The 21,955-nt window shown below is 47.4% G+C and overlaps 2 protein-coding genes and 1 pseudogene across 3 annotated transcripts; 1 reads left to right on the top strand and 2 right to left on the bottom strand.

Moving 5' to 3' along the window:
• The window catches only part of LOC144112010 (luciferin 4-monooxygenase-like), a 198,469-nt pseudogene that overhangs the window by 36,284 nt on the left and 140,230 nt on the right, over nucleotides 1–21,955 (bottom strand).
• On the top strand, nucleotides 946–3,800 carry LOC144111992 (uncharacterized). 2 transcript variants are annotated; one of them, XM_077645078.1, is made up of 4 exons: nucleotides 946–1,495; nucleotides 2,248–2,377; nucleotides 2,451–2,585; nucleotides 2,728–3,800. In XM_077645078.1, the coding sequence occupies exons 1-4, from the start codon at nucleotides 1,068–1,070 to the stop codon at nucleotides 3,745–3,747; spliced, it is 1,713 nt and encodes a 570-aa protein (XP_077501204.1). In that variant the 5' UTR covers nucleotides 946–1,067; the 3' UTR covers nucleotides 3,748–3,800. The 2 variants fall into 2 exon arrangements, with proteins under 2 accessions (XP_077501204.1, XP_077501205.1); XM_077645079.1 differs by lacking the exon at nucleotides 2,728–3,800 and having other exon boundaries at nucleotides 2,451–2,694.
• LOC144112001 (uncharacterized) lies at nucleotides 4,882–6,060 on the bottom strand. The gene has a single exon (XM_077645087.1). It carries the CDS (start codon nucleotides 5,956–5,958, stop codon nucleotides 4,882–4,884), a length of 1,077 nt encoding a protein of 358 aa, XP_077501213.1. The 5' UTR covers nucleotides 5,959–6,060.

Here is a 21,955-nt window from a genome sequence, read left to right as displayed (position 1 = left end):
AACAAGGAAGCGGGCGCCAATATATCGTGAGTGCACTCGCGTGAGAATTACAGTCAGCGAGGGCGAATGCGAACCGTTGCTTCTCGCCCTTGGTGCTCGAGACACGCCGCCAGCGCATCTAAAAACTAACGAGAAGATTGCACCCACGCCCGCAATGCGTAGCCTGTTATCAAACCCACGCCGCGCACGCCGTTCGAGGCGGCCGTGGTTTAATTATCGTAAACGTGAAGCACAGTACACCAAACATAACAAGCGAGCAGGTAACAAAAGAGAAAAAGGTACGGTACTCACAGAACATATGCGAGAAGCAGCAGTGGGTTCCCAGCAGTCTCGCTTTACTTGTGCCAGCCAACGTTTTCTTCGGTTGGAGTCAGCCGGGAAACGAAACATCCGTGTGCCCTTCCTGCAGTGGTTCGAGCACTGCGGAACACAACACCCGGGCATTGCTGCTGCGTAAGCTTCCTGGCGCACTTAGTGCAACAACCGACAACATATGACTGTCCCACTCAACGATGAACGGCGATGAAGACGCAACTGCTGCAGCAGCTAATGCGCGCCTATGCACGGCGGGGAACAAGATGGCGCGGCGTCTTCCCGTAACCATGACAACACACGCGCTGGCAACATGGGTCTTAGCGGGAGGCGGCATGTGCTGTGTCAAAGGAAGTCACCACCCTAAGCCGGGAGGGGGCGCGACATGTAGGCTCCCTAGTGGCACCGAGACCGAACTGCCGCCGCATTCTCCCGGGGGCGCAGGGACTGAACGTAGCGGCCGGGCGAACCCTCCCCTCCCCCGTCGGCGGCGGCTGCGGGACGAAAACCGGAAACTGCGTCGCCGCGAGCACTCTCGAAGGCGTGACGTGTACGCAGCAGCCCTCACTTGGGGAGGGAACGCCTTTTCACTGTTTACAAACACGCGCCTCTGGCGCTCATTGGCTGCTCCCACTAAACTTCCGGCGAAGAACTTCCGGCAGTGTTTTTCAGGCGGCGCGATACGGAGACCCCGACTATCCGTGCGTGTTTTGAGGCTGTGCTTACGTTCATTGTGCGTCGCTTGTACAAAAATAATGTCAAGTGATTATTTTAAGAAGCTGGACACCGAGGCGCAAGTGCGGTACCGCGCGAAACTTTCGTTCAGAGGTGAGGAGCTGCCTGACGCTCTCGACGACGACGTTGTCCGGTTCGCCTTTACATCGGGCCCACGAAATCTGCCGCCTGTGACAGTAGCAGATATTTATTTGTATCTTGTGGAAGGCGTGTGTTTTTACACGAACGAACAGTTTAAGTCTTACAAACTTGAAGATGCGTACAACGCATTCATATGCGGGAAGGTGAAGCAAGTGAAATCTTTCAAGGCGGGAGCGCACGGAGACGGCGTTGTTGTTATTGCGGCGACTGTGGAAGCCAGCCAAACGCTTTCGAAGTCTTACAAGGCGTGGTGCATCGTGAAGGAGGATGGAACCATCGAAAGTGCGCATTGCACTTGCATGGCCGGGTAAGTAGGCGAATCATAATAAGAGCTACAATGCCATGAGCCTTTACCTTGCCTTATTTTTCATTTTTATGAATCAAACCACAAAGAATGGAGACTTTTCCGTTTTCGAAAATTCTGTACTAGTTGCGTTACAGCGCAGAAAAGCGCTACTGTTCGCCTAACTATGCGCGTGTAATGAAATGTTTGCCATACTGCCGTAATTCGTCATTGTAAACTTTGTTTCCTGTGCTAACAGCCGCCCGAGCGCGGCTTTATCGCTTTGCTCGCCGCATGCAGATTTGTCCAGAATTATCTCGTTTTGTTTGTGACACGCTGCCGCATCTGGGCTGTTCTAGATTGTACTTGTCATTTGTAACGTGTTATCTGTAACTTTCCATACTGTCTATTTCGAGGATCGCCGAGAGCGCTTGTGATCACCGACGCATATTGTTCATTCGTGGGGCGCAACTCAGCCCAATAATCCGTTTGTTCAGGCAGCTGTTATTGGTCTCCATGCAAGTCTGCTTTATTAAAGCCACTACTTTGCGACAATATTCATGTCATAGTTAGCCAGATCATTTGTCGATGCTTGACTGCATGATGTTGCATTCATCCTAATCGAGTTGCCTTGTGGATGACAAAAGTCGTCAAATCTCACCCTCCAGCATTCTTTTGTACAAGGCATTTAAACTTTTTCAAGGGCCACAGTTCTCACCAATAATTACAGTTGTTTGTGAACTTTTTATTTCTCATGTTTCCTACTTATTTTTCAGCCTTGGGGAATGCTGCACACACGTGGCTGCACTCTTGTTTAGAGTTGAGGCAACTGCGCAGTATGGCCTGAATGACCCGTCCCCAACTGATGTTGCATGTAAATGGATTGAGGCATCAAAGGGAAGCACAGTAAGTCTTTGTTTTCATTCTGCCATGAACAGAGTTGTGAGCAAAATTGTAATTGACACTGAACTTTCCACAGGCAGCACCAGTCTCGGAGATTGAATTTTTTAAGCCCAAAATAGGCCGTGCACCACCCCAAGTCAGCGAGGCACCAGACTACTCAGTACCAGTGCTCACGGATGAGCAAGTGTCAAGGTTTCTTCATCAAGTGAAGGTAAGGACTTCTCATTAAATAAATTTTGATACATACGTAGAGAAAGGACACACACAAAAAATGCTCACTGTTTGTGCAACTGTAAAGAACCAGATCCACTGACATTGCAAATAGGGCACTAATTCCAATGCTGTTTTTTCAGGAAATTGCACCAAACACTTTGATCCTGACTTCAATCTCTGACAGCGAGGACACAGATTCTGCCCCTGAGACAGCTGCCCTGGAACCTGTACGAGTGGGCAGATGCAAGCAACTCTCTGCGAAACCGCCCCTTGCTGAAATATACCAAGACCTCGACATAGACGAGGGAAAAAAAGTGGAACTGACAGCTGCATGCTGTAGTGAAATTGAGGAAGCTACTCGAGGCCAAGCAAGGTCACCAAGATGGTTGCAAGAACGTCGAGGGAGGATCACTGCCTCTGTAATGCACCGTGTCGCAGCATGCAGCACAGGTGCAGCAGGCCTTGTTGCGGAGATTATGGGATACGTGAAGACGCCTCAAGTTTCCAACCTGCGGTGGGGCTCCGAAACAGAGAAGAAAGCTGTGCAGGCATTTATAGAAACGGAGTCTCAAAAACATGTGGACTTCAGTCTTCGAGACTGTGGTCTTTTTATTGCAAGGAGCATGCCTTTTATTGGAGCATCTCCAGATGCACTAGTGTCTTGTTCATGCTGTCCAAAATCAGTACTAGAAGTGAAATGCCCTGCAACTATGAAAGATGCTTCACTGACGAAGGGCTTAACTAAACTGGCATATCTGAATGAAGACTTGCAGCTCAAGCATAACCATGCCTATTACACACAAATTCAGGCTCAAATGGCTCTAACTGGGCTGTGTCAGGCATATTTTGTGGTATTTACAGGTTCCTCTCTAACAAAAGAAATCATAAGCTTTGACGAGACATTTTGGGCAGCTACTAAACTCAAGGCAGCAAACTTTTTTTTCACCTACATATTCCCGGAACTACAGTCAATGCACATCTTCAGTCAAATCGAATGTGCAAAGAAGACATGTCACTGCCGAGGCACCAAGTTGGGCCACATTGTGGAATGCTCACTCTGTGAGGCAACGTTTCACCTCAAGTGTGTAAAACTTAGACGCACACCTCGACAATGGATTTGCACTGCATGTCAACATAATGGGCAGACTGCTGATGAGTAAGGACAAGGCCAGAGGAGCTAGTGCTGCTGCTTTTCACATTCCCTCTTTGAAGTGTACAGGGTCTGTTTGCTTTACTGAAGTCGTGTCCTCCACAACAGCTGAAAGCGTTGCCATTCAGGCAGCTCTCAAGAAGCTAGGGTCTTGTACGGCTCAACCTGTTGTTATCCTGTCGGATGAATAAAAATCTGCCCTTCAAAGGTTAGAGTGTGGGTTCCCTACTGATGCTTTGTGTCTTAGCGGTCTAAGTTTGTTGCATAATCTGAGCAGCAGAGGCTTCTCTATACGCTTCCAATGTTCAATGGGTGGCCTCGCATACAGGTCGCGCTCGCGCTAGATTATGTAATTTAGTTACTGTAGGTGCCGCTACGGTGGAGCAATTGTAGGCAGAAACCTCAAGGCTAACCCTGTAGCTTACAGCATCTCAACTTAAGCACAAGCTTTTTTTTTTGCTGAACACTCCAAGTGTTATATTTTATCACATTCGAAAGGCAGATAAACACTGCTTGTTTGACAAAATATGTTCACTTCAAGGACTAATGTCGGATGCATTTGTCGGATGTGCAAACTCAAATATAATAGATTTTAAATACAGTACGCCTTCACGTCCCAAGCAGGGAACATATAAAAAAATCTGATACAAAAGCAAACAGCAAGTAAAAATTTGAACACCTGCGCTGTGGACAGAATAACTATACAAGCAGAAAACAAAAAGCCCAATTCTCAACATGTGAAAACAAGCAACAGGAAATACTTAAAAACTGAGTCAAACAATAGGCAGTAATTGACTGCAGAGAGTGCAAGAAAATAGAATAAACAAATGTGAAAAGATCAATGTGGGCAACATCAACAACATGAATTATTGTGTACACACAGTGCAGACACATTGGATGTAGTAGAAAAGATAAATACATGCAATGAAAAGCATGGTCACACACACATGATCACTTGCTGTTCTATCACAGTGTGTGTACACGTAGTGCAGACACACTGGAAGTAGTCGAAAACATAAGTACACACTATGAAACTATATGCAATGATTGTCAGTATGGTCACACACACATGAGCATTTGCTGTTCCATCACAGCATGTCTGTATTCATGTTTCCTCACAGCACCGCACTTTCGTGGAAGAGAGTTATGAAGCACTTCTGCGCTGAGAATTCTTAATGATAGGGGTGTGCAGATTAACTAAAGCAGAGCACACCACCACCACTTTATCTATGGTTGCGAGGTTCTTGTCGCCAGTCCTCTTCACGAAATTCAAAGGCAGCACAGTCTGCAAAATTCTGAAAACTTTCAATCTTTGTATGGCCCTTTCAACATGGATGCGCACGCTAGAGACTTTCCTAGACGTTGTGACCTCAGCACCAGGTAGCTGGGCACGATTCTTAGTCAGTGATGGCATGAGATGTGTTGCACCTCGTGCAGCAAACATCTCACCGCATTTAAATCCTCGGTCAACAAGAAAAACATCCCCTTCCTTGACCTTGTCTAGGAGACCACTGCGTAGAGTAATCTCCTTGTCAGGCGTCCTGCCTCCCCATGCTTTTGATACGAAAGTTATTGCTCCTGAAGGTGATATTACAACTAGTATTTTTACTGTATTATGGTGTTTGTAATGAGAATATGTCTGGCTCCTTGCTGTCATTAATATCGGCCTTTGTATGAATACTTCAGTACAATCAATGATGCCAGTTACACCATCAAAAAAAGGGTCCTGAAACGCCGCTGGCCGATTAGCTTGAAGTGTCTGTCGGGAAGGCCAGATTATCAACTTTGTCATGTTTGCAGCAAGAACATCAAGCCATGCATGAAAAATTGAACTGACAGTGGCATTTGAGATGCCAAATCTGCATGACAAATCTTGGGTAAGGAGACCCAAACGAAGTCTCATGAGTACCATGATGAGTTGTGTTTCTGCATCAAGCCATGTGGCACATGACGGCTTCCATGCTGACAGCACAAACTGCAGGAAAGCAGTGAACATGGCTGTAGATACAAACCCTGTGTAAAACTTTACTGTTTTGGCTGACTGCATTACCACTTCTTTGGTTATAATAGCATGGTTTGTATGCTTGTTTTCAAGTTCACCAGCCTTTTGCTTAGCTGCTGAACACTCTTCCTCCAGAGAGGCCAAACGCTGCTTAAGCCTGCCATTCTCTTCAATAAGATGGGATATATTCTGCATGCTGAGATCAGTTTCTGTTTCCATGTGGCAATTCTCTACCACGGAAACAGTTGCAGTCGCAGATAGTGCAGTATCATCCGCGTCTTGTCCTGCGCCAGTCGTGTTGAGCCCACAGTCAAGCACACTTGGCCCAGGATTACATGCAGCAGGTCTGAATGCTTCCTTCAATCCATCCTTTCGAGCAGCGCGTTGGAACCTAGAAATTTTCTGGGCCACATTTCCCGAGGCACGATAAGGAAATATGGAGGGGACATAGTCGGGATGTGTGGAGTCAGATGATGGTTTACCTAAAGAAAGAAAAGAATGTTTGAAAATTAGTAGCCACATGTGCACTCCCAAATGCAAAAAAAAAACAAAAAATCTGGCTGAAATGCACCAAAGCAATATTGCCCAGGACTTCTCTAGGAAAAGGAAGAAACACTAAGGGTTCCTTGGTATGATTACATACTTTACGTTCTGCATTTGTAAGTAAGAAACTGCACAAAAATATTGAATCAAGCAAGTTGGAAGCATTTCACTCTTTTTACCAGCACTTGCAGGCGATCGAATTAATTTCTCCAGCCGCTGAGAATAGTAGAACAAAAAGTGCATCGAATGATACTCCAGCGTTTTTGGATTTCGTCCCTGTAGAAAAGTTGATGCAGCGAACGGGATCGAACACACGACCAGAAGGTTAGCAACAGACGCCTGAGCAATCGCGCCAGATATGCGCATAAAAGAACACCAACCGAGTTATGCATTACAACAATAAGATGCTTGGGCGCGCATCGCAGCAAAAACTGCCGCTCATAAACTAAGCATCAACTAAGCGCTCGATTACTAAGCCGGGATACCTGGGTTCGATCCCGGCCATAGCGGCAGAGTTTTGATTGACGCGACACGCGTCTAGAAAGCGACCGTGTGCTGTGCAAATTCAGTACACATTCAAAACCCTCAGGTGGTCTAAATTATTCTGGAGCACTCAACTACGCCGTTTATCATAAGCTGAGTTACTTCGGGACTTTATATGCCCGTAAATCACACACACTCGCATTGCTGCATAATCGAAACTGCACTGCAAGCGTCACAAGCTGGCTAATTGCCCTGGAAATGGCTAAGCGACGCCTTGCACGCACAACTAACCGCAAAACAGTGTTTCCTTACTTCACGGTGCAATTTTTACTGCTAGAGATGCAGCCGCTGATTAGGCGAATGCGGTCGCGACGATTGCCAACCCGCAACGTTCAATCCAGTCAACGTTCAATCTCAAAGCGCACATAAGACGTGCAGGAATTAGCTGCGGCACAAGCAGACATCATAAATCTGTTCTCACCTTGAACGAAATGAGCAGAACAAACATGGGAGCTTTTCGTAGGCATCCATCGGTCCCGCCGAACTGCTGCTATCCAAGCGTTTCTACGCTCGGCGTCTGCCGGAAACCTGAAAGTGCGCACCTGCGACAGGAGGTTGGTTCCAGGTCGCAAGCTGCAACCTGGCACACAACAGCACGGTCCACGTCGTGATGGGATCACGGAAGATGTTTTTCCACCCGAAAACATAATGCAACAGGGCGACCGCGCCGTACTTTGGCCGTGCTACAAACACAAAAGAAAAACTCGCCTCGACCCTGCGGCTCGCTCGCTCGCTTCGCGGGGAGACCGGAAGTTTCCTGGGTGTCCATCCGGTTTGCGGCGCTGTGGCTGCCCCTGGCGGCTATGAGCCCGTGAAAAGGCGTATACCCGTGCCGTCCTGCCGTCTGTTTTTTTTACTGTTCCCCTTTGCGTTTTTCTCCCTTTCTTTGGGGCGTCTATTCTGTTTCCCCTTACGTCCTTTTTTTTCGCATCTAGTGTCCAGACATCAGCACAACCTGGCAAGGGGGTATTTTTTTGGCCCCTTCCTTCCTTTCTGAGGCTTCTCCTCTGCCTCCAAAGCCCAACTGCTTCGCTGGTCCCTTATACCCTCTTTACACGGGCAGCCTTAACCATGGTTAAGCTTAACTGTGGTTATAGGACTTAACTATGGTTAGCGCAAATCGTAGTTGGCCGCGCTTACACGCGGTTTAGGCATGTCGGTTAGTGTGACGGAAACCACCATGTGATCACCTCCATTGCGAATTTGTGACTGCACGTATACCAGTGTATTATTAAATACGGTTACTTTAAAAAGGATAAATGAAAGAAAAAAAAGGTTGTTTATCGCACTACCCCCTGCGGGGCAGAGCTTTGGTTACGCATGTGGTGGACATTAACTAAAAGCAAAAAGAAGTCTACAAACGATGGTTTTAGCTGACTTTTTAGCCGGCATAATAGCCACTTGTAGCCACTACTGTGCTGGGAACCGTCGTGGGAGCATTGTGCCTTTTTTGATTGCAAGCGCACCTCGTGTACGTGATCAGTGCAGTCACGTGCGGCGTCTAATTGCCTGCTTACGTTCTGTGTGTGCAATATCGTGTATTGTGAGTGTGTCGGCATTCAGCATTCAGGCTGCGATGGCTTCACGCGGGCCTGTGGCGGACGGTGGGGACGACGCCGACGTTGAGTTTTGGGCTGTGTTTGCGGCGCATCAGGCAGCACTTCAACGTCTCCGCATGCAGCGGCTTGCTCTGAGCGCCGAAATCGACATGCTGGAAGCGAAAAGTAAGCGTCATCGCAGGCGATCGAAACGGCTTTTGTTGGCGGCGGTTTTTCAATGCACGCGGCAGCGAGCGTTATGGATGTATCCACGCCCAAATTCGTGGTACGAGACGACGCTGCCCCATCTTCCGGACAGCGGCTTCCGCGATAATTTCAGAATGAACCGCCCCACATTTCACTATATTGTGGGCGTTTGCGAGAACATGCGTCGGCAAGACACCAGCATGCGAAAGGCAATCGCTCTGGAAAAAACGCGTGGCGATTGGCCATTACCGCCTCGCAACGTCAGCTGAAGAGCGGACTGTAGCGAACCTTTTTGGCGTGAGCCCTGCCTCTGTGAACATGATATTTCGCGAGTTCTGCGCCGTAATTGTGAACAACTTGGAAGCTCAACTTGTGTGTTTCCCGAAGTTGCATGAATTGCAGGAGCACATGCGCCAGTTCGCTGCAGTTTGTGGCTTTCCTCAAGGTGTTGGTGCCCTGGATGGCTGCCACATCGAGGTGTGCCCTCAAAAGGAAGAGGCGGCAGATTATTTTAACTATAAAGGGTGGTACAGCATCATCCTCCTCGCTGTGGTTGACCACAAGTACAAGTTTTTGTACACCAACAGTGGGAGTCCTGGCAAAAATAATGACTCTGCAGTGTTTCAAACCTCACGACTTCCGCGTATTTTAGACAGTGACCTGTTTCAATTAGAAACAAGGACAATTCAAGGGGTGCAAGTTGGCCCAGTGCTTCTTGCTGACCAAGCGTTCGCCCTGCAGAGGAATGTAATGAAGCCCTACTCCTTTTCTGGAACTGCTGGGTCGCCCGCACAGACCTTCAACTACCATCTGTCAAGTGCCAGACGTGTCGTAGAAAATGCGTTTGGACGTGTTAAGGCACGCTTCAGAATGCTGTTGAAAGGCCTCGAGTGCAGTATTCACAATGTGAACATTGTGGTCCGAGCTGCTTGTGTGCTACTCAATGTCTGCGAGCAATTCAGTGATGGGTGTGATGCAGGATGGCTGAGTGCGGTGCAAAGTGCAAACGAAAGGCGTCCCCAACCAGTTTACACGAGTAGCCGATTAGAGCCGTCAGGAGTAGCAATAAGGAATGCCCTGGCGAACCACCTTGCAGGCAACTGAAGCATTTTGCATAAATCTGGCAAATCTGGCATAAGGTGGCACAATCTTTAGCTTTTCGTGAGAGCTACAAAAACAGACGCTTAGTTTTTTGCTGATCGGCAGAGATTTGGTTGTTTCATTACCAGTTTATAAAAGAAGAGCGTCCACTTCTGAACAGGCCATAGCAAAGTTAAGAGAAAAGTGACAACAGAGATGAATGGTAATGTATGCATATTCAAATAACCTAAAATGAGTGATATCAGAAGACATTGTTGTAAGACTGGACACGGGCTTTAGAATGTTCAGACGCTGGCGCTCAACGAAGAAGACGACGAGAAGCGCCGAACACTCCGAAGCTCGTGCGTTCTCTGGACTGAACGCGGTCTCTGATCTGTGCCTGGATGGTTCCGCTGGTTGTTCGTGACGCTGTGCTTATTACTGTGCTGTGCTCTTATTACTGTGCTGTGGTGTGGTGTGCTGTGTGTGCTGTATTAGTAGTGTGCTGTGTTCTTATTACAAGTGGTGGAGGTGCCAACGATCCCTCGACCTGGAGCTTCGCACCCGCGCATTGCCTACCACCTGCGGTCGCGGCCCTCACCTGCTGCCCGTCTACAGGCCACCTACCCGGCAGTTAGAACCCCAGCGACCTGCAACCCCACCTTACCATCCGGTTGCCCACCCCCGATCGCAGCTGCAGCCACTCAACCCCTGGTGCACACAAGACAACCGCACTATTTGCTACGCCTGTGGCATCGCTGGTCATGTGGCTCATTTGTGTCGCAGTCGTGACCACCGTCAATACGATTATAGGCGTGAGCCAACGTACGACCTTCCGCCGTCGTCCTCGCCTGCGTCACACTTGCCGCCTCCGGATTCCTCTCCTAGTTACCATCCCCGCTCCCACCGCTCGCCGTCTCCTGGCCGTCGTTCCCGTTCTCCAATGCTCCGTCGCCAACCCGCCGTCCACGCGGAAAACTAACCACCGCAGTTCCGGAGGCAAGAACTGCGTCATCAGCGGCTCACTCAAGACCTGTTTCTGCACCTGCCAATATTACTGTTTTCGTTGAAGGAGTCGCCGTCGAAGCACTTGTTGACACTGGCGCAGCCGTTTCGGTTCTCAGTCACACCCTCTGTCGCAGACTCAAAAAAGTGACGACGCCCCTTCCTCCCGTTTCTTTCCGCACGGCCAGTGCTCAGGACATTCGACCGTTAGCCGCCTGCACCGCCCGCCTGCTCATCGGGAACGTTCCCTACACAATCGAGTTCATCGTCCTCGCCCGCTGCTCTCATGACGTTATCCTTGGTTGGGACTTCCTCTCCTCACATCACCCTGTTATTGACTGCGCCCGTGCTCAGCTTGACTTGTCGCCCTACAGTGACGTCCCCTTGGACGTAACCGGTGCTGCTGCCACTACTGTGGTCGTCTCAAAGGACACAGACGTTCCACCTTTCTCTTCAGTGCTGGTGCCTCTTTCTTGTGCTGTGCTCTCAGATGCAACTGTGACTTATACCCCCTCTTTACGATGCACTGACCAGAAGTCTGTTTTGCTGCCTCATGCTGTGCTGACAATTGTTCGTGGCTCCAGCGCTATTTATGTGGCCAACCCGTTCTCCTGCCCTACCACTTTACTCCGTGGCCAATCGCTTGGTAACGTTGCTGTTCTCGATCCCGCCTCTGCATACCCCCTCGTCGTTAGCATGGCCGGCCTTCACGTCAGCGCCATTACGCCTGTTCCCATCACGAATCAGTCGTCTGTCGATATTTTTCACCATTCCGTCGACGCAGCCCTGACGTCTACTCAACGAGACCAGCTTGTAGCCGTTCTGCAGCGTTTTCAAGCTTCGTTTGACTACCGGCAACCTTCCTTGGGCCACACCACCACCGTTACCCACTGTATTGACACTGGAACGCATGCCCCTTTGCGCCAACGTCCGTACCGCGTGTCAGCCTCTGAGCGCAGCATCATTGACGCCCAGGTGACCGACATGCTCCAGCGTCACGTGATACAACCGTCTCACAGACCGTGGGCATCGCCAGTGGTTCTGGTCAAGAAAAAAGACGGAGGCCGATCGCCCAAAAACTGCATTCGTCACACCCGAGGGGCTCTATGAATTTAATGTCATGCCCTTCGGCCTCTGCAATGCACCCGCCACATTCGAGCGCATGATGGACAACATACTCCAAGGGCTCAAATAGCACACATGCCTTTGTTATCTAGACGACGTTGTAATCTTTTCCTCGGACTTTCCGTCTCGCCTCCAGCGCCTCGAGGCTGTTCTTCGCTGCCTGGCCGACGCTGGCCTCCAACTTAATTTGAAAAAGTGCCGCTTCGGAGCTCGGCAGCTCACCATTCTCTGTCATGTCGTGTCGAAAGATGGCGGTCTCCCGGACCCGGCCAAGTTGCGAGCTGTGGCTGAATTTCCAAAGCCCACTTCTGTAAAAGACCTCCGCAGCTTCGTCGGCCTCTGCTCCTACTTCCGGCGCTTTGTCCGCAATTTTGCCACTATCGTCGACCCCCTGAACAAGCTCCTTTCCAGCCACGACCTTTCGGCCTGGTCGCCAGCCTGTGATGAAGCGTTTACGACACTCCGTCGCCTCCTCACCACTCCACCAATTTTGCGTCACTTCGACCCTCGTTCTCCGACGGAACTCCACACCGATGCCAGCAGCGTCGGCCTCGGTGCAGTACTCGCTCAACGCAAGCAAGGCTTTGACGAATACGTTGTCGCTTACGCTAACTGGACACTCACTAAAGCTGTAGCCAACTATTCTGTCACCGAGAAGGAGTGTTTAGCCATCCTTTAGGCGATTGTCAAATTTCTCCCCTATCTGTACGGGCGCCCTTTTGACGTTGTCACCGATCACCATGCCCTCTGCTGGCTGTCCTCTTTGAAAGATCCCTCTGGTCGACTGGCGCGATGGGTTCTGCGACTCCAAGAGCACGACATTCGCGTTATCTATTGTTCCGGCCGCAAACATGCCGATGCTGATGCCCTCTTACGTTCCCCTGTACCATCTGAGGCAGCGCCTTGTATATCCGCCCTGCCTTCTTTGAAGTTTGAGTTCGCTGATATGGCTTCCGAGCAATGCAAAGACCCGTGGATCATTTGCCTTTTTGATCTCCTATCTGGCCAATCGTCTCGACCTCCTTCCCGTGCTCTCCGTCGTGAGTCCCACCATTTCGCCATCCGAGACGAGCTCCTTTACCGCCGCAACTATCTCCCGGATGGTCGCAAGTGGCTTCTCGTCATTCCGACACATCTGCGCTCCTTCATTTGCTCTTCCTACTACGATGATCCCCAGTGTGCCCATGCCGGATTCTTGAAGACTTTCATCCATCTACGACAGCGGTACTACTGGCGTGGGATGGCCCATTACGTCTGCCAGTAGGGTTTCAGCAATAGCAGAAATAACCGGACCAGGGAAGCCTACCGCCAAGAGGCGGGAAACCTGATTATTGACACTCTCCTGAATGCCCTCGTGCCCTCATAGCATTCAGGAGAGTGTCAATAATCAGGTTTCCCGCCTCTTGGCGGTAGGCTTCCCTGGTCCGGTTATTTCTGCTATTGCTGAAACCCTCCTGCAAAAACAAAAAGGCGCTCAAAAAAGAAGACCGGATTTCTCGACATCAAAGCCGGTGGTTGTTCCATATGTGCACCGAGTGTCACACAACCTCAAGAAGGTGGCCGGCAGGCACCACGTGCCCTTAGTCTTCTCAGCCCCCAACAAGCTTTCAAAGCTTTGCCGACGCATTTCTGGCCCTTGTGAGAGTGGCTGCAAAAAGAAACATGGCATTTCTTATGTCAAATGCGCTACAGGGGTGGTGTACAGCATACCATTTTCTTGTGGGTCTTCTTATGTAGGTCAAACTGGCCGTTGCATTAATGACCGGCTACGGGAGCATGATAGAAATTTAAAAAACAACGACAGAACCGCTAATATTGTGCGGCATATTTCTTCCTGTGACAGCACGTGTAGGGCACGATTTGAGAAAACAAAGATTCTGGGCAGGAGCGCCAATGTCACAGCGAGGCTTGTGCTGGAGGCCTTCCACATAAAAAGGCTATCTGATCATGCGCGAGTGATCCTTCCTTACAGATTTATACTTCTGAATGTGATTTTCTGGATTCCCTTTCGCCTCGTCACGGCGCTGGTGTATGACGTGTGTGCCTCCAACTGTCTGCGCATGCTTGTTTTTTCGGATATATATTCCGGGTGTTAAGACCCAATAAACAGTTGGTAGTAGCGCTCGTCTGTGGTCTTGTGTGTTTCTTCTCTGTCTTCGTCTAAGTTTTGCGCTAACTTCTTATATATTATTCGCCATGGTGCGCCCAAAGAGCTGCTCAGTGATAGAGGTCCGGCCTTCCTCTCAGAAGTTGTAGAAGCTCTCCTTCAGGAATGCAACGTTGTTCACCGCACCAGCTCCGCCTACCATCCCCAGACAAATGGCATGGTTGAGCGTTTTAATCGCACCCTCGGCGACATGCTGGCCATGTATGATGCTTCCGACCATTGTAACTGGGACCGCGTTCTCCCTTTTGTCGCATACGCTTATAACTCCGCTGCTCAAGCCACCACCGGATTCTCTCCGTACTTTCTCCTGTACGGCCGTGAGCCTTCTTGCACAATGGACACCATTCTACCTTACCGCCCTGATGCTTCCGAATTTACAACTCTTTCTGAAGCCGCAACTTATGCCGAAGAATGCCGACAGCTTGCCCGGTCCTTCACTTCTCACGCCCAGCAGCAGCAGAAAAGCACCCGTGATCCCCCTGCACTTTCTCCCGCTTACCTTCCTGACTCTTTGGTCTGGCTCTGTGTACCCTCCTCAGGTCCCGGCCTTTGTCCAAACTTGTTAGCAAGTACCAGGGACCCTACCGTATTCTTCAGCAGACATCCCCCAGTCAATTACCTCATCGAACCCCTTACGCCATCCTCTGATCATCGCCGCCGAGGCCGCGAAATTGTCCACACGACCCGCCTCAAACCTTACTACAACCCCGCCGTCGTCACATCGCCCTAGGCCGCCAGGATGGCGCCCTTTCGCCTAGGGGGAATTGTAAGACTGGACACGGGCTTTAGAATCTTTAGACGCTGACGCTCAACGAAGAAGACGACGAGAACCGCCGAACACTGGCGCTCGAGCGCCGAACGCTCGGTCGCTCGTGTGTGCTCTGGACTAATTGCGGTCTCTGATCTGTGCCTGGACGGTTCCGCTGGTTGTTCGTGACGCTGTGCTTATTACTGTGGTGTGCTGTGTGTGCTGAATTAGTAGTGTGCTATGTTCTTATTACATTGTTTACATATATATTACACAAAACTGGCAACAAAACTGAACTCCGATGTTGACCAGATTGCAAAACACTTGAGCTAAAGTAGTAACCTGTTTGAATGACCTGAGCATAGCTTCAAAGGTAGTTGCAAAAAATAATAAATACAATTTTTCACAAATCTTTCATATCCTGTGTTTTGCACTGTGCTTTCTATTCTTAAATACTCTGAAAGCAACAGTGATGTTACTGGTTACCTGCACCCACTCCTTATTCACATACTACTCTTGTAGTGCATATGCATGCTTACTGCTTTGAAGTTATGCCTGTAAAATATCGGTATTATGGCTGCAGGGCAGTGCGCACACCCGTGAGCGAACCTTGGTGAGCCTCTGTGCACTTCTCGAACAGAGGGGCTTGACATCCCGTCTGTTTTGCATCAAGTAGTGCCGTGCAGTGACCGAACGCTTCGCGTGTGCAACCTCGGACGATTAACAGCTAGGCACCCTGCTGCAGCTGTTGTGTGCGAACTGTTGTGCGCGTGTTTTTCCGTTCTTTTATTAACTCTGCACGCGCGCGAATTGTACAAATGTATTATGTAAATAGTGTATTTATCACCTCATCCTCTATCCTTTCTTACTGTCCGCTCACCTCTTTCATTTCATTTCTTCAAACTGCCTGCTGTCCTGTATTTCCGCTGCCCCAGCTCAGGTGCTTCAGTATCGATGACAGATGCCGGGGCTGGCAAAAATCTTTTCCTTCCTTTTTGTTAATTTAAAATAATCACTTACTGCTACTGCTAATCACATGCTGTTGTATCATGAATGCAAACCAACAAATATTGAGCACTCATAATGAATGTTCAGTTTATTTATTTTATTTATTTAAAATATCCCCAAAGGCCTTCATTCGAGGTTATTCCATGGGGGGGGGGAGTGGGTACAAGGCATTGTTTCAAGGTTATAATAATGCACTAAACCAAACCGGTGAAATCACAAATATCTTTTTTTTATGGTGCAAAGGCATCTATGGCCAAAGAGCGCGATGACACAAGGTAATTTTCTTTTTCTCAAGGTGGGGTCAAAGACCCATTTCCCAAGCATTTCACCCTAAATAAACCGAGCACCAGGGCAGGGGAAAGCTTGTACCCATTGTATCACCGGTGGGTACCCGGCGGCACTGGGGATCGAACCCCGCACCTCTCGCATACGAGACAGATGCTCAACAACTTGGCCACCGCTGTGGTTTCACAAATATCAATGAAAAATAGACATCCACAAGAAGAGTCTGAACAATGCACATAGCAGCAGAATTTTAGGAACAGATAACAGCACCGCAAGGAAAAGACAACGCCGGAAAAAGTGCGCTGAAGTACATATGAAAAATAAAAGAAGACAAGGCAGAAGACAGTACGCTGAAAAAAAACCTTTTTAGTTGTTGAAACATGCGTGATTAAGGTGTTGGAACTTATTTAGGTCGCATATGGCAATGTGTGATGGTAAAGTTCAGTTATTGTGCAGGGTAAAAAAGAATATGCATAATGGGATGACGTAGTTAATGTGTTTAACTTTGTGAGGATGATCACGACATGGAAAGGTAATAGGCAGTGGCTGAAAGAATTCACCATGAAGGAAAGGATGGTGATAAAAGTTACGGAAAGTGATAGGCAGGAAATTTTCTTACTCGGCTGTAAACTTCAATGAGGTGACACTGGTGTAACATGAATAATCAGAAAAGATGAATCACGCAGCACGGTTTTGCAAGGCTTTGATGTTACTTATGATATAAGTCTGATGAGGATCCCAAATGGCAGACGTGTATGAAGAGTTTCGGACTGAATAATGTGGTATGCGCAAGATTTTTTTACATTTGTTGCGGCCTCTCAAATTATGTTTGAGAAGTCCGAAAGTACGATTAGCGGAGGCAAGAGTGAGATTAATGTGATGATTCCATGATAAGTTGGACTGAAGGTTCACGCCAAGATACTTGTAACTTGTGGCGAGTTCTACACTATAGCTATGAAGAGAGTAGGTGGTAGGAACATGTGGCTTGTTGGTGAATTACATGACCTTAGATTTGGAAAGATTTAATGGCATTAACCAATTAGAACACCATGTGCTTATCGCTTCTTGATCAGACTGCAGTAATTGGTTGTCAGCGTTGCAGGTTATACATCGATAAAGCACACAATCATAAGCAAATAGCCTGATTATAGACGTCACATAACTGGGTAAATCATTAATATAGATGAGAAAAAGTAAACTGCCTTCCAGACGTAACGTTAGCAAAACATGAGTTTGAGTTGTTAACTGCTGTGAACTGGATTTTAGATGAGAGGAAATCTGCTATCCATGCAATAATATAAGGGTGAATGTTCAGTTGTGAAAGTTTAACAACCTTTGGTGAGGAATGCAATCAAATGCTTAAGAAAAATTGAAAAATATTGCTTGAACTTGAAAACCAGCGTCAGTCAGTGCATGTATGTCGTAAATAAAACCAGCAAGTTGGGTGTCGCATGAGTAGCTCTTGCGAAAACAGCACTGATGATCGAAGATAATGCTACGATCGTCAGGGTAGTTGATGATAGGAGTATGTATGATATTTACTGCATTTACTGGTCATTTTACTTGAGGGGATGCTTGTAGCGTGACAAAAAATAGACAAGGGACAGAAGACGAATGGGACAAGTGCTACTCTCAACTAGTTTTATTGAAAAATCGATGGCACACATTTATACAATTTTTTTTTCCTTCAAGAACACAATCACCAGAACACTCATGCGAATGACACAAATTTCACACGCTTGCATCAGATCAGGCTATCTAAAAGCTTATACTCGTAAGAGTACATCTTCACCGAAGGGCTGCTGACGCAGTCCGACCCTTTCTTTTTAGCACCAGATGTAGAAAAATACATAACCTGTAGTAATCAAAATTTATATATACGATCAACTCGTATCATGTTACATGCAGTAAAGCATGCATAGTTGTGTGCATTGGCTGTATATTCGCTACATGAAGGATTGCTTTTTCTGAAGAACTAGAACTTTGTTTTAGTTGTACTCCAGACTAACATGCAATAATTTATATATAAAGAAACAAGGCATGATATATTTGGAGTTTAGCAGTTTGAGGAAGGATCATTCGGCCGCGTGACAATATTCCAGTAACAGCCGAAAGCTTTCGCAGGTAGTCTGCATGACTGTCCCACTGTAGATGAGAGGAGAAATAAACACCAAGGGTTTTATGTTTCAGTTTATTTATTTCTTGCTACAGAGCAGTGGGCCCCGGGAAGAAATGCCGTAGCTTGGCAAGCTCCCAAGGCCCACAACATCCAGCAACAGTGGCACCATTGGTCACATGCAAACAAGAAAGGCATACATAAACCTAAGGCATATTTCACAATCCATGAATGAATAGCGGAAACACAAACTAAGCGCACAATATAACATAAAGAACAAGTTATATACAAAATTCAAAGCATGCAATGGAAGCATGATTTAAACATTCTATATACAGATTATAGCACTTAATTTCACAGCAGTGAACACATTGACAACGTATAAAAAAGAACAATTTTCAACATACATGAATGAAGACAACATGATACTGGCGTGCTGTCGGGTTATGCTAAGCTTTCAACGAACCTGCATATTTCGACCATATACGTAACAGCCACAAACCATAAAAAAAGAGAATTATTTAGTGAAAGAACGCCCGGAGGTCAGCATTGCTGCATTTATTAATGTCAATGCCTGCATCAAAGATGCGGTTGAGTAGTGCGGGTAGATAATATCTAAGCATCTGTATCCCGTAGTTAGTTCGTGGCGTGTTAAGGTTGTAGTGCTGCTGACGGCGTAGCGGGTATGTAGGTACAAGGAGCTCAAGCTTAGCGATTTGAGATATTGTTGAAATTTTGTCCCAAGTTTCCTGTTTGTAGCGCAAGGACAGACGTATATCAAAGAGACTAAATATTCTCGGCACGTTACTATTGTGAAAAAGGGCTGCGGAAGGATAATCATAAGGTTGGTTAAAAATAATTCTTAAGGCCTTCTTCTGAAGGAGGTAAATATTTTGAAGAGTGATCTTTGGAGCAGCTCCCCAAACTAGGTTTCTCTTCAATGCACTTAAGAACAGAGGTAAACAGTTCTTTGTGGGGAATAGAATAGTAGAGATCTTCAACGTCTATGGCGGCAGCCAACTCTACCGGCACCAGCCCTTTCCTTATGCAATACGCCAAGCGACTTGCCTTGCATGTCGTCCAAGTGATGTGGGTGATTAACACAGACTCTTGCGATGGAGAGGAAAACACGAAAGAAGGGCCCACTGTACTAGAAAGAAGTTCAATAAAACTTTTTGTTGGGCAAGTTGGTTCATTTTACTTGAGGCGATGCTTGTAGCGCGACAAAAAGCAGACAAGGCACAGAGATGAACGGAACAAGCGCTACTCTCAACTAGTTTAATTGAAAGATCGATCGAACATATTTACATAGTTTCCTTTTTCCTTCAAGAACACAATCACCAGAACGCTCATGCGAATGGCACACAAATTTCACACGCCTGCATCAGATCAGGCTATCTAAAAACATACTCGTCAGAGTACATCTTCACCGAAGGGCTGCTGATGCAGTCTGGCCCTTTCTTTTTGATATGGAACGCCTATATCAGTTCCCGCTTTAGCGCGCATTTGCTTTGACCAATGACCTCTTGTCTTTTTTAGGAATGACGAGCATTTGCAAGACTTGCAGTGAACTACCGGATTCGTTCCACTCCCATTCTCGACGCATTTTTCATGCTCGCACTAACACGGTAACTGATAGAGGCGTTCCATATCAAAAAGAAAGGGTTGGAGTGCGTCACCAGCCCTTCGGTAAAGATGTACTCTAACGAGCATAAGTTTTTAAATAGCCTGATGTGATGCGTGTGAAATTTGTGTGTCATTCACATGAGCGTTCTGGTGATTGTGTTCTTGAAGGAAAAAGGAAATTGTATAAATGAGTGCGATTGATCTTTCAATAAAGCTAGTTGAGAGTAGCACTTGTCCCATTCGACTTCTGTCCTTGTTTGTTTTTTGTTGCGCTACAAGCATCCCCTCAAGTAAAATGAACCAACTTGCCCAGCAAAAAGTTTTATTGAATTACCTGTCATTATTTTCTTTATCCTCTTTTGATTTCATGTACTTGTCTAACAGCCGAACCAAGTTGGCGTTAATATCATTGCCCTCTTGCGTCATTCGAAGCATTTTCTTTCTAAATTTGTGGGCCCTTTTCTCCGCTTTCACCGCCTGTGCGGCTTCGTCTTTATGAAGCGCAAGAAGCTGGTGCACAACGGAACTGCTGTCCCGCTTGCGTCGGCTTCTGCCGCCTCCACTTGTTCCACCTCGGTTGCTGCAGCCCATATTTCCACTCGTACTGGGTAGCACAGCCAGGGGAGACGTGCTCAGCAGTTGGGGGTCCGCTCTGTCTCCGAGGGGTTCGTCTTCCCCTGACGCCAGTACCTCGGCAGTGCCTGGCACCTCATTGACGACTGGCAGCTGCACACGACCAAACATAGTATATTGCATTTTTCATCTTCCCAGGTGAATGGTCAAAGCTGCCGTAATAGTATGCAATCATCAGCTGCCCCAACCTATGCCAGCTAGAACAAAGGGACAGTTCAAATCTTTTATCTGCATATAACTGCATAGATATATTATTGAAGAACTTAACACAGTCTAGTAGCTGCATAGATATATTATTGAAGAACTTAATTATAGAGTCAAGCAAAAACTAATCACTGAATAGCAATAATGAATAGCATGTTTAAAATGAATGAGACATCGATAGTGTCATTGGTAATATATAACCAGTCTTGTACACGTTGCATAAAATAAGTTACGAACTACAATTACAATAACTCCACCTGAAATGTAACTGATTACAGTGGTCAATTACCGCCCCAGTATGGCTAAAAGGCTCTGTTCCTGAGACCTGGAAATTGGCCACTGTGATCCCAATTACAAAAGCAGGGAGGCCACCGACGGATCTTGGCAACTTCCGGCCTATTTCTCTAAAATCAACACTGTGCAAGCTCACAGAGGTATTTTAGCCGCACGACTGAGCGGCTAACATTATTATATATGTTATAAAAATAACGCGGCTCAGTTATTATATATGTTGATGTCAGTACCCAGGGCTGTGTAACAACAACTGCAGTTTACTGTCCCTGCAAGCCTGCACTTGACAAGACGGTCAGGTTTCGATTCGCGGAACCTTCTTCCTTCTGTGCTGAGCTGGTTGCTATACAAGACTCGCTTCCCTCTGTAGCCGCAGTTACCTTGCTTCCCTACAGCCCACATTATCATCCGCACTGACGTCTTTCAAGCAATACGTCTACTCCGACGCGTCAGCCGCAGCCCAGAAATCTGCCAGAATATACATCGCCTGGTGGCTCGCATCCCGCAAGCCATTCGAATTGAGTGGGTCCCACGTGACCTAATCAATTCACAAAGCTCTGCAGATTCTGCAACCTGCTTGCCGACCCTACCCACATCAATGCCTCAATTCCTCAGTATAGATGATGCTACCACAAGGAACACCTCCGGCGCGACACACGTGCTCTCGTCCCTCAGAGTGCGATAACCCTCCGCCTCACGGTCTTACCCGTGCAGAGGAGATTGTGCTCCGGAGGATCCGGGTAGGGGTTGCCCTCACTCCGGCCGTAACTGGGACGTGGCCTCAATTTCGCCACTTATATCCTTCCTCTTTTCTTCCCAACTCTCCTTATGCCCAGAGGCAATAAACAATGCTATAAAAATAAAGGATAACTATATAACCCGTAATGTTAGTGTGAAAAAGTAATTGATACAAAATTACATAAAGTGTATTCAATTACAAGTAACAGATTACAAGTAATCAACTACGTACAACTTGGTATATAACCTTGGCAAGAGGCCAAACCAATGAACCAAAGTAGATAGAGATGAGGTGGTAACTGCAGTATGACACTTTGGATTGAACTGCTGTGGGTTAAGAACCTTTTGTTCGCGCTTGC

This window comes from Amblyomma americanum, unplaced genomic scaffold (assembly GCF_052857255.1).
Source record: "Amblyomma americanum isolate KBUSLIRL-KWMA unplaced genomic scaffold, ASM5285725v1 scaffold_26, whole genome shotgun sequence".
Classification (NCBI taxonomy): Eukaryota; Metazoa; Arthropoda; class Arachnida; order Ixodida; family Ixodidae; genus Amblyomma; species Amblyomma americanum.
The sequence above is the reverse complement of the archived record's forward strand: the minus strand, read 5'-3'. Positions and strand labels throughout refer to the sequence as shown.